The sequence below is a fragment of the Pygoscelis adeliae genome, unplaced genomic scaffold (genome assembly GCF_000699105.1).
Source record: "Pygoscelis adeliae isolate BGI_AS28 unplaced genomic scaffold, ASM69910v1 Scaffold100, whole genome shotgun sequence".
In the NCBI taxonomy this organism is placed as follows: domain Eukaryota; kingdom Metazoa; phylum Chordata; class Aves; order Sphenisciformes; family Spheniscidae; genus Pygoscelis; species Pygoscelis adeliae.
Genome location: NW_008824034.1, coordinates 1,972,787 through 1,985,100, shown reverse-complemented (window position 1 = coordinate 1,985,100; position 12,314 = coordinate 1,972,787). Strand labels below are relative to the sequence as shown.

Below are 12,314 nucleotides of genomic sequence, written 5' to 3'. Positions count from 1 at the left end.
AAGGGCGGGGGATACAAAACACTGGAGGGGAAGGAAACAAAGCTGTCTCAACTGAACAGCCTCCATACCACAACATGAGGGAAACTCCCCTAGCCAGCTTTCAAAGGAACAATTTGCTGCCTCATTTCTACAAGCTGTAGTTTTTCCTGCCTTCAAGACAGACCACACACAAGCAGCCGCACTATCCACAAACGCTTCTGCACATGGGGTCAAGAAGAATCATCAGCAGTCCCTGTGGAGCAGGTCTCTGCCTCTCCACCGGCTGCAAACAGGCCTTGCATGTCATGTGGCGTCCTGTTGTGCAGCCACTGTCAGGCAGCCTGACGGGGGAGAGGGCAAGCAGAGACCCCAGGGCTGAGCAAGGGCCCCATGCCACCTTCGGCTGCTCTGGGAGGAACCGGAGACATCACACCGTGGGGACATGCTGGCTACTGCCAGGCACTGGTGGGCTCTTCACCAACTGCAGGTCGGGCTCCTCACCACGGGACATGCTGGAGCTGGTCTGTACCCGTGTCCAACTGCTGGAAACTCTGAAACGCCCAGGTACTAAACCCCACAAAGGCTACAGCCTCCTCTGCAGGCCTACACAGTGCTATTTCCAGAGGAAAAGCCATCGCAGTTCTGTGGCGCCTGAGGTTTCAGGCCAGTCGCTCCCCATCCAGGACACAGGATCAGAAGAATGTTTGCTAGAGGCAATGTGCTCCCCACTGGTGACCCTCTCCTCCACAGCCCACCAGAGCTGCCCACTTCTCTCCTCTTCCCATCCTGCCACTTCTGGGCGAGAGCTTCCAGACCTCCCTGCTGGCTTCTTCAGACTGTCCATGAGGAGCATCCCATGGTCGGCTTCTCCCACAGGTGTAAATGCTTTTTGTTTGCTTCATATCCAGATCTCTGGGAGAGTGAAGTAAGGGGATTTCCAAGGGACAAAGCAAGAGATGGGAGCAAGAGGAGCAACCTGAGACAGTGGCAGAAACACCATGCTATGGCCACACAGGCACAGCCTGAACCTCGGCCATCCATGGGCCCGGTTACCCTCAACAGCAGAGTCGCTTCCCCCACTGGTACCACCCATTCGGCTGCTGTCTTTACCAGGGAGAAAGTGCTGGTGATTTCCTTCTTCCATCAGCAAGGAAGTTCTAGCTCCCACCATGTGGGACAGCTCATGTAGCTGCATGTGGTTTCATTTAACTAGCAGGTGCAGGAAGAATATTTTTTTCAGTAGACTAATCCATTCAAAACGGAAAAGCCAATAGGGAGTTGAAAGAATAGGAGCGCTTGTTTTTCTTATTTGAATAAAATCCAGATGGGAAAAGACCTAAAGAATTTTGGACAGTGTTTTCTCTGAACTTGTAAATATATGCTTGGTGGGATTCTCAAAAAGACCAAATCAGTTTCAAGGAAAATCAGGCATCTTGTTCTGAAGATATGTTTAATCTGATTATTTTCTAAATACTTCACTTGATGCCTTTGTTCACGGTTAAATACTTTTGCTTCTGATCATGATGGCACAGATTTTAAATCCTTCAGTTAATCAACTCCTGCCAAATCAGGCAATATTTTCTGTGTTTAGTAAGCCAATTTGGAATGCAAAATACTCTGGAAAAAAATTCCTAATGCATCCAGCACAAGTGGATATAATAAAGTAAAATGCATATGAAATAGTGAGTTTGCACATTTTAAAGCCTAATTTTACTTTTCATGCAAAAGACAACTAATGCAGGTTATAAGCAAAACATTAAGTAATCAAAAGACCAGTCTCAATTTTCTCTGTAATTAAAAAAAACCCAAAAACGTAACTGATCCAGAGAAGTTGCTGGTCAGCAAGAAGCACTACTTAAGCATGAAGACTGCATTTATAACCTTTCAAAGATGTTGATCTGTAACAGGCAAAGACAATGAAGCTTTCTGTAGAGAAGTACAAACACAAAGGTTAAGGCAACTGATTTAAATCAAAGGTTCCAATTCCTCTATTTTAAACATGACTAAAATTGGCAATTTAAGTCACAAACCTAGATCAACCCATCCTGGCTCTTTTACTGGTCTCGATCCCTCCACAAGCTCATCTCCTGACCTGAAGCATAAGCAGATTTGTCTTATGTTGCTTTAATAAAATCAGTATTTGGATACAAGTTTTCCAGGTCTGCAAAATTGCCTTGATCAGATTCAGAGTCTGGCCTGCTTAGTCCCCATAAACCTGGTAGTTATGATTTATATCAGTTTAATGGAGGATTTAAAGAGCTGATCTCTCTGTGCAGCAGCTGACACAACCTAGAACGTCTGTGACTCAAGACAGCAATTCCCTCCCAGGATACATGTAAATGGCTGAACGGAAAGACGAGCAGAGGTTACCTCCACCCTCAGAAGGGCCAAGGGGAGAGAACTTCTCCCTTTGTCATCACACCTCTGGTTCCTTGAGGATGGAGTGACGTTGCATCTTCGTTTCCAGGAGTAACGGTAGTCCTGCACAGTGAGAGCACTAAGCACTGAGAAAGATGCCATCACAAAACTACTCTGACCAGGAAACCACAACGGACAGCTCTTATGGTACAACAAACTTCATGTTTCTTTCAGGCCTCTCCACAAAACTCTAGAACTATCAATATTAGATCAAGAGATGACACAAAAGCATGTCAGCTAGACCTGTACTTCATCAACAGCAGTTAAACAAGCAACTTCCCCTACTTGCTTTCCTGTAAAAAGCCTTCTGGAAAAAGGGGAGCATGGTCAGGATGCACTACCAGAGGGGCCAAGGGACAGCTTGCTCCATCTTCAGGGAGCCACAGACAGGCAGCCACAATGCCAGGAACGCCAGAGCCAGAACGAGCACCTGCAGGCACCTCGAAAGATGCTTGGCCCAATTTGTGTACTGTTTTTCACACGTTGCTGGTTAAGCTGTGTAACTCCTTGCCACAGGATCCTGGAAGTGCACTGGTGGGGGGGCATCAGGTGATGCATGGGACAGAAATCTAGAGAAACCCTTGAGCTGAATGTGGTTAGAGGTTAGGGAAGTATTTGGGGGAAGTGAAGCATTGTACACATTCCCTCTCTCCTTATATACTCCAAAAGTGACCAAAAGCAGATGTTTAGGGAAGAGAAGGGCCACTGGGCTGGATGGGCCTCTGATCCCACCCTTGTGTTTTATTACTCACATCAGCACTTGAATGTAGCTCAAGGGAAGCCACTGCTCTAACCAGCCTCATTGTATCCCCCTGTCCATCCATTCTGACCAACAGCACCAGAGTCAAAAGGCCAAACCAGACCAAGGACCCAGGTAAGTAACTTGATCAATAATAAAACAGCAACTCAGTGCAGACAGGAGTCCCAGAGCTGGCCAACTGAAGGGGCTCTGCTGCAAGGACAGCCACAGGCAAGAGGAGACACCCGTGGAGGCAGGGCTTCGCAGGAAACACCAGCCCAGGAGAGCAAAACAGTTTAGTGCGAAAAAGGCAGGGCAAGGAGCAGAGATGTGCATGTCTGTAGACAGCCTGCTCCCCACACTAGATGGATAATACCCATCTGATTAATTCATAAGCCAGGACTGTCCTTGCTCTGCACAGCTAGGCCTCATCATCTGTCCCATTTCCTACATGTCCCTCAACAGATATGCATTAGGACGAGGAAGGGGTTAAAAGACCGTCTGTTTTCTGACTAGGAAAGCCCACCAGAGAGGCAGTAGCCTACCACAATGCTCTGCTAGCCTAGGACGACACTACAAGGATGGGATCCCTGTGAAATCCTCTGGTTTTAAGACACAAAATAAAAGGGAAAGTGGATTTAAGAAGCACCCCAATACAGGCCACCAACCCCTACAGTGACAGTACTGTTCTGGAAGAGGAGGAAGCGCTGAGTCACTTACATTCATGGTCCCATTTATCTCCGCCACTGATTCATCGTCTGTTGGGAACTGGTAGATCTGAACCCCATTACTGACCAGTTCACTTGTGATTTTAATTTTAAATTTGGTCAGCTCACTCTTGGAAATGGCATCAGATTTGGCAATGATGGGAATGATGTTCACCTAGAAAGGAACACAGTGGTAAGTCCTCAGCTTTGCTCCAGGGAGTTTTTCCAAGTCTGCAATACAACTTACAAAAACTTAAAAGTGCTCAAGAAATCTACAGGATTTATCTGCAACCCAGTCATCTCCACTAGCATAAGGGCTATTCAAGGCGGGGAGACGTGCCCTGGAAAAGCAGCAGCCTTTCCACCACACGCATGGCGAACCTGCCCAGTAAGAGTTAAACACGCCTACCTTGCTGTCAAGCTTCTTCATTGTTACCAAGTCCAGGGATTTCAGCGAGTGGCCTGTCGGAGCAATGAAGTACAAGCAAGCGTGGATACGGGTGTCATGGTAGTTGTGCAAGACCCTTTTTATCTTCAGTTCTTCTTGCAAGTAGGCTTCAAACTGAGCATCAATGAACTCAACGATGGGCTTATAGCTTTGGTGAAAGGAAAAAAAAAAAGTGTTATACATCTTGCAGTCAGAGAGGTAAACAGACAGTACTCCTTTACTTGCTTTTAAGAAACAAGTTGCTTGTTAGATTTCACTTCCCAAGACCAATTCTCTCAATCTCCCTTCCTCCCCACCCGTAAGAAATTTAAAAGTTGCACTACTGACAAGGCGATGTGGTCCTACATCAGACTCTAGCAGCTTGTTTGACAAAACACAGTACTGGAGATTCAGCAGAGGACAGGAGACACACCATCCTCTCCAGGGAAAGTGGACTCTCATACTTTGAAATGTGAGGGTGAGAGACTTTTAAAAGGAAGGATAATGTAGACTCATTCGCAGCAGTGCGTAACCCTTGCTTGCACTCAGGGAGCAAACAGCTTGCTGCTCTCACAGCCCCGAGTCCTGCAGGTGGAAGACACATCTCCATTCAGTACTGCTTTTGCCCAGTGCTCTGGGGCAGGAAATCCCTGCAACTCCCTTGCAAGGCCATCTGAAATACAGAGCCTGTCAGACTCACAACATAAAGGACATCGGTGCCTCTTAAACAAAACTAAAAAGAAAATCTAACAGACCCACAACAAAGCAAATCCCATCTGTGAAGACGCACCTTGGAGACACTATGGTGGAATTGCACACCCCTTAACCGCCACGCTCTAGCCACGCTGGGACACGAGCTGCCAGAGATGCTTCTCCAGGGTATCTCACTGCACATTTACCGTGCTTCCTTTGGCAACATGGAATAGCCCTGCCAGAAGTGGCTGTTAAGCCAAGCAGTCGCTAGACCACGCTAGTGGTTTGGTCGGCAGCTTGTGGTCAGCACAGCACAAGGAAACAAGCACAGATGCCCTGGAGCTCTCCGCTCTCCCCACCAGATGAATTTGGGCAGAAGGCTGCCAGCAGGGCAGATATTGCTCTGACAGCATGAAAAAAGCTGCTTTGATAGCTGAAGCAGTGCTGACACACCACAGTCTCTGTCCTCTCTTCTACCTGTCCCATCCCAAAGAGATGACAAGGACAAACCATAAGAAGGAAGGAGGAAAACTTTACAGTGCAGTCTGGCCCAACTAGGGCACAGGGAGAGACCCTGCATGAGAAAACCAGGTCACGATACAGCCTCTCTCCCCCTTCACTCACCTGTCCTCTTTGTTGATCTGATCCCCAAAGCCCACTGTGCTCACAATAGTCAGTTTGAGGTTGACGTTGCTTTCCTGCAGGTCGTAGGTACTGGATTTCAGCTGGACTCCGGGCTGTGAGTGAGATGCTGGATCACCTTCAAACTTGGTGTTGAAAAGTGTGTCCATGAGGGTGGACTTACCAAGGCCAGTTTCCCCTATTGGAGAAAAAGAGAGTTGAAATGTTCTGTTGAATATTAATATGGCTTGGCCTTTCAGCTTCCAAACGTTAACAGGGGTGAAATTGTAGCAGATGAAAGCAGATCTCATGTTCCAAAGGGATCGTCTGGCAAGCTGAAAGCCATGTACAATGGGAGGTCTGTATTCCGGGCAAATTACATTTCACAGTCTAATGGCCATTAATATCATTAGAAAATAGAGATGAAAAGGAAGAGGTGAAAAGGCAAAGGGGAAAGCATCGTTCAGATCCTGCATAAACCCACAACTACACTTCAGAAAATGCTGTTTTCATTAAAAAGTGGGAAGGGGAATGGGGCTCATTGCCATTTCCAAAAAAAGATGCTCCAAATCAATATGCCTTTAATAAGCAGCCACTGAAATAGCCTCCTTCCATGCAGAAACACTGAGAGTTGGTTCCAGTCCTACAGAAAGTTGTGCAGTTGGTTTCTTGTACCCACAACAGATTAGGTTGGGGGATCAGCCTTCTAGACTGGGAAGGGACATTTTCTGTAGTATCTGGTTTCCATACTTTAGGGGCTACACAAGCTATACAATACTCCAAAATCTGCTTCCAAAAGTTCTGCAGCATTGAACTGTTGTTTGGATTCCATCTATCAACAGGGAACTATTTCCTTGTCTGGAAGGAAGAGACAAATCCCAGAGACCAGTCTTAAATTTGTTTTAGATACATCCCAGAAAGAACAAACAAATCCCTCTGTGCACTCATTCCACAGGGCAGCCTCCCTTACCACGCTCTGACAACGGAGCCAGCTTTCCAAGCTCAAAAGGATCTGACTTTGTGCTAAACCCGTAAGCAGTCTGGTTTGCTGCCCTGTGAGGGCTGTTGTGTTTTGGGGAAACAGCAATTTCTGAGCTGCCCAGCTGGCTTTTGCTGAAACTTCAGGAGCCGGCCGAACCCCACCCGCTGCGAAGGCTGCTCCTCCAGCCTGCTGCGGGACCAAAGGGAGACTGTGCCTGGCTGAAACAGCCTTCCCCCGCCTCCCCGAGCCCTCAGCTCCCAACCAAGACAACTTCATTTCCCTACTTCGCTCAGAAGAAAAGAGCTTCTTATTTTTGTAGGCTTAGAGCTCTGCAACAGATCCAAACTTGCATGAAATGCCCAATTCAACAAGGGGAAACTCCTCCCCATCCTCCCCCATCCAAAACTCCGAGCCTCATCCCTGCAAGCAGGCAAATTCCCCTCTCTTGGCCCCAGAAGGGACTTCTCTCACTCAAGGCTGAAGTACATGACAGGCAGGGCAGGGCAAACATCCACTGCTCTGGGAACTGAGCGGTCTCTGATTGCCAGGATCACATATCAAGTATGTTTCCAGAGGCAGCAAGATTCATTAACATTCGAAAGTCAATATACACCTTGAGCTGCAGAGCTGCCTGGGAGCCAGCTAAGAGCTTGTGCTCCATCACCGATTGATGCCAGCTACGGTCAAAACAGCCACAAATCCCGCTGTTCTTCACACCAATCTTGTTTGCATTCCGAAAAGGAGAAGAGGGAGTCAGCACTAGGAGCTGGTGTTGCTGCAATCCCTTGTGCTATGTTAATGCATCAGCCAAATCTACGGCATCAGCGTGCACCGGCAGGAGGAAGGGAGAGGGACTCAGCAAAGCACAAGGTTATCTCTGCCACTGGAGGAACGAGCTGGACCATCCAGAAGACTCATGGCTGATCACAGCAAGCCTTTCATTAACTTGGAATCTCGTGGTCTGGGCTTTTGGGGTACCATTTGCCCCAAATGGGGAGCAGGTACACAAAGCACAGCAGACCAGAGCATCACCACAGTTTGGACAGGGATTTTGAGAGTTAACAGCAGACAGCCTGCACAACCCACCAGGTCTTTTTCAGGGATTCCAGGAAAACAGCAGCATAAAAAAAGAAAAAAATCTAAACAGCCTGAGAAGGCTGCAGCATTTCCAGAGCCCCTGCCAAGGGACGGGTGGGACAGAGCAGGGAGTTGCCTGCTTGCCTGTGAATGCCAGGATCCCTGATGGGGCATCTCAGGACAGGGGAGCTCATCAGCCCTGGGGTGCGGCAGCATCGCCCACACACCAGCCTGCAAACCCCCTCCTGTGCCACCGTCCCACACTCTCCGTCCCACAGCCTGGCGGGCCCCAGAGTAGGGTCGGATCCAGCAACCCATGCCCCGCGCCTCCAGGACTGCAGGACAGGGTGACGGGAGCAGCAGCGGCGACCGGGGCGGGGAGCTGCTCTCTGCAGCGGATACACAAGGTCGCATGTAAATCATGCAGGCTTCCGGGCAGGCAAAACACCCTGTAAGGCACCTCTCGTTTCTGCCTCCCTCCTTCTTTAGGGTGAAAGGTGTTCACGTGAGGCCAAGACTATTGTTTAAGCACAACCTGAACCTGCTAATCATTGCCTACTTTAAATCAATCTAATGTGTTGTTTCCAGCAGGAGTGACTTTAACTGTCAGAGGGGCCAGGAGTTGCCAAAGAGAAGCAGGCAAATTTTTAAGATAGAACATGCTTTTATACTCCATCTCATGCCAGCTACACAGGGCCAGCAAAGGCAACTTTGAATTCACACACTGAGGTTTTCCTTTTGGAAGGGGAAGATCCAAAATGGTAAGGCATTTTTCCATAGGTGGGTGTTGCCCATCCAAACACCTACAACTTTGTGTTTAAAACACAAAACACCCAGCCACTAACACGGCATCTCAAACATGAAGTCTGCACGCCAGAAACAACATTCAGCCAGCAGATACACCCATCCCCGCGCTGTGTAACCCCACTGACATGGCACGGCATTAAAGCCAGCCAGGGAAGAGGATGGAGGAGAGAGGAACGACTGTCTCAGCTAAAAGAAACACGATGTTAAGACTGACGGAGTTGACATGAGATGGTAAAAGATTGAAGATGTTAATGAAGTGCTTCGCTGTGTTAAATATGACCAGAGCTAGAGAGCAGTGCTACTCTGAAGGGCAAAATGACAGAAGGGAGAATTTCTGAATCTCTTGGGAGTTTCTGCCTGACACAGAGGCAACTTTCTGCTGGTTGGAAGATGTAAGTGGTGCCAACTGCTTCTTCTAAGGACAGAAGTCCAGATGGAACAGATGGTCTGATGAAAAGGACAAGTAGTCTGTGCTCGTTCCAGCCGACTGCGCTGGAATCTTCTCCAAAAAGCAGAAATGATGAATGGGGATTAAGGGAGGCAGAATTACCGTGGAAAAAGCAGCGGTGTGTGCAAACCGAGTGAGAGGCGTCCTTGGCAGGGAGATTATTTCCTGATGTCAGGCTTACAGGCACACATGTGATTTGATTTCCAAAACTGTACTTAAGGATTATGCAACTCCGCAGCGGTCTGCTCTCCCGAAGCAGGGCTGACAAAGCGCTGTGGGGACTACAGGGCAGGGAGGGTGACCTTTACTGTTAGAGTTCTGCACCAGGAAGCTCTGACAGCTGCTGAAAAGCTGTAGCATTGTGCCTTTCATCACGGGACAGATTTTTGCTGTTAAGTCTGACCATTTTCAGAGATGTGGAAAAAAAAAATTGGCAAGAGACACCACACCTGGACATGCAGCAACGCTACACCAGTGCCCAGAAGGCACCATCCACTCTTAACTCCCAACAGCCTGCCAGGCTAGAGACACTGTGCCGGGCTCCCCACACCTCCTCTCGGTCTCCTGAGACACACTCCCTGCTCTGACTGCACATGCACGATGTGCTCGATGGAAACAGTTCATCAAATCCCTCATTGATGGAGCAGTGGCACCACTTGCAAAAACACAGCTGGGACAAGCACCACTCTCCTCCCTTCAGCTGCTCCACAGAGATCCTCTGCTCTGGGACCAGACTGCGCTCCCTGTGTTGCCTAGGCAGGACGTCGCTCACAGTCTCTGGAGCTCTCCAGCTGGTGACCAGGCAGAGCCCGTGCCAAAAGACAGCAAGCACCAGTGCTGCAAGGAGTGAGTGATCCTGCCATCAGTGCCGCAAAGCAACATGTCACGCTGTGCAGGCAAGCAACACGAGGGCTACCCAACACCAGCTATTCTGGGTAAGATGGAGATGAGGTGAGGAGAGAGGTAGAGGTGGAGGTGAGGTGCTACCTTACCTGTCTCTGACATTGGCCAGCAGCTAAGGTAGAGAAACAGAAGAAGCTGCACCCACAGCAAATGCTCCTTCCTTTGGGAAGCTCCCAGCTTCCCAAACCAAAACGGGTATCTTTGTGCTGAATGCACCCTCATGGCTTCTTCCTTCCAATGAAATTTTGGCATCCTAAGCACCCTGCAGTAGTAAGCTGAATTATACACCACAAAAGCTGTATCTCCTTTTTTGTGCCTGCCTATTTAATTTGCTTTTCCCTAGGACATGTTAAGGGAAACAACAAACAACTGCTCGCTGGCCCCCTTCTCCACATCACTCAGGATTTAAGAGGCCCCAGACATATCATCCTCAATTGACTCTGTGGGAGGACAGAGGAGCCCTTGGAGTATTTCCCTGTTCAAAGGCATGGAGCAGCTTTCACGAGAGCACCCTTTCACGAGAGAGCAACACCTGTCCTTCACAAGATTAACAACCGTGGCCCCAGATATCAAATAATTCAATCTTAAAGAAAATGTATACGCATGCACAGCCCTTTTATGTGAAGAAATGGGAGCTAATCCAATGTAGCAGGTTTGTTGAGACAAGCCCTGAGGCAGCTCAGCCTGATAAGGCCATCTCTCATGGAGAGAGGAAAAAATAGTTCTTTTCATCTGACAGGCATACAGAGACGCCGCACAATTCACCCATCGCAAGGCAAAGGCTGGGCTGTGGGTGCAAGAGGAGCAACATGGGCTCACAACAGATGCTGAAGCGCCTCAGAGGACTAACCAGCTCCCAGTCGCTGCCGTCCGCCCTGGGGGAGCAGCGGCGAGGGGGCAGGAGAGAGCTGAGGAGACCAATGGCTTTTCGGTTGGAGAAACCCTGTTCTCTCCTCAGCTGGTTGCACCAGTGACCACAAAAACAACCGTTGGGCAACTTCCAGGCTGTACAGCTCATCACCCCACAGAAAGCTGCCTGCTGGAGAGCAGACGGCAGCTCTGCACAAGGAAACCTGTGCACATCCCTCCCTTCCCCAGCCAGTGAGAGCTCCCGCGTGCCAAGGGACTCACTCATTTCGAGTGAGAGGCCTCAAGCAGTTGTGGTACAGCCCCTGGGAAAAGAGAAGGTATTTCTGCCACAAAATAGCCGTTTCTCATTGCACTGAATAGGCTGCTTAAAACAAATCCCTTGCAAATCCCGGGAGAGAGGAAGGGGGAAACTCCTGTTTATAATGGAATACTAGTCTAATGCAACTATAATCTACCCTGGCCAAAACTGAGAAAGTTTGCATTAAAAAACGTCAGCCTATTCCTCTTTCTTTCCTCCATCTCACTGAGAAATACAGTCAGCACAGAAGGTCTCAGCCATTAAATACTTCTCCAGCCTCTGCACTGAACTAAGAGGCAACTAACATTTTATCACGGAAGCTTTAGGAAGAAAATGGTTGTGCTGAGGAATAAAATATCAGAGAAACCATCCGCAACCCCTAACTTCTTATGAGAGCTTTGCTCATTTACTCTATCTTTGGCTCTAGTCTCAAAGGGGAGACAGCTTTCAGCATGAGAAGAGCTAAAAATTGCTCCACTCTGGACGTGCTGCTAAGAGTCATTTCTGAAGCTTTCCTTGGCTCCTCCACCAGGAGCTGGAGGAATCCGTGGCTCAGATCCAGTATGGCGCAGAGCAAAATTGTCATTGGATTTTTCCTTCAACAGATGCCAGACACAGCTGAAAAATGGGGGGCAACGAAGTGCCTTTCTACCATGCTTAGTGGCCTATGGGATCAGTTCACCTATTTGTTGTTTGGTGACTCCAATCCTCATTTGCTCCCTGTTCTTTCAATTTTTCACCCCAAACTCCTGCTGTACAAGGGAGACCCAACAGAATAAATGACAGATGGACTCTGGGACTTTTTGTTTTCTTTCTCCAGGACGTTTAAGAGTTTAACTTTGTTATCACAAGTTAACAGAGGCACCAGACAACTCTTAAAAGTCTTTTTAAAGCCTGACCTCCTCAACTCAAGATTTGCGGATCCTTTCCTAATGAAGCTTATTAAATTTTTCTATAAAGTTCCTTTATTTCAAGATTGACCATGTCTGTGTTATTACTATTCCTAGAAGACTGACATTAATAACTAATGTGCCTTGATCTTGGCGAGTCCTTGTTATTCAGATCAACAAGCGATTAACGCGTTCCATTTCTGTCCTGCAAAGAGGAAAGCAGAGGCATTCAACTCCTCTCCACCCATCAAAGTGAACATATAACCACAGGAGGCATCCACTGCTGCACCTATAACTTGTAGAAAAAAACACAGCAGCTCGATAAATGCAAAAGGAAACACTGTAAGACTTCAATCGTTGGGACAAGAATTTCACTAGGTCATATCACATTCACGTACTGTGGAAATCGCCCAGCGACTCAGCCTGACAGTGACCTCCACTTGTCAGCACAGTTT

The 12,314-nt window shown here is 48.2% G+C and overlaps 1 protein-coding gene across 4 annotated transcripts in view; it reads right to left on the bottom strand.

Annotated features, from left to right (window-relative positions):
- Positions 1–12,314, bottom strand: part of SEPT6 (septin 6) — a 25,910-nt gene that overhangs the window by 12,391 nt on the left and 1,205 nt on the right. For all 4 annotated transcript variants that reach the window (XM_009330949.1, XM_009330932.1, XM_009330923.1 and 1 more), the window contains exons 2-4: positions 5,588–5,783; positions 4,253–4,439; positions 3,857–4,018 (exon numbers count right to left, since the gene is read on the bottom strand). In XM_009330949.1, coding sequence (XP_009329224.1) covers positions 3,857–4,018; positions 4,253–4,439; positions 5,588–5,754 — 516 coding nt within the window. In that variant the 5' untranslated portion in view covers positions 5,755–5,783. The remainder of the gene's footprint in view (positions 1–3,856; positions 4,019–4,252; positions 4,440–5,587; positions 5,784–12,314) is intronic.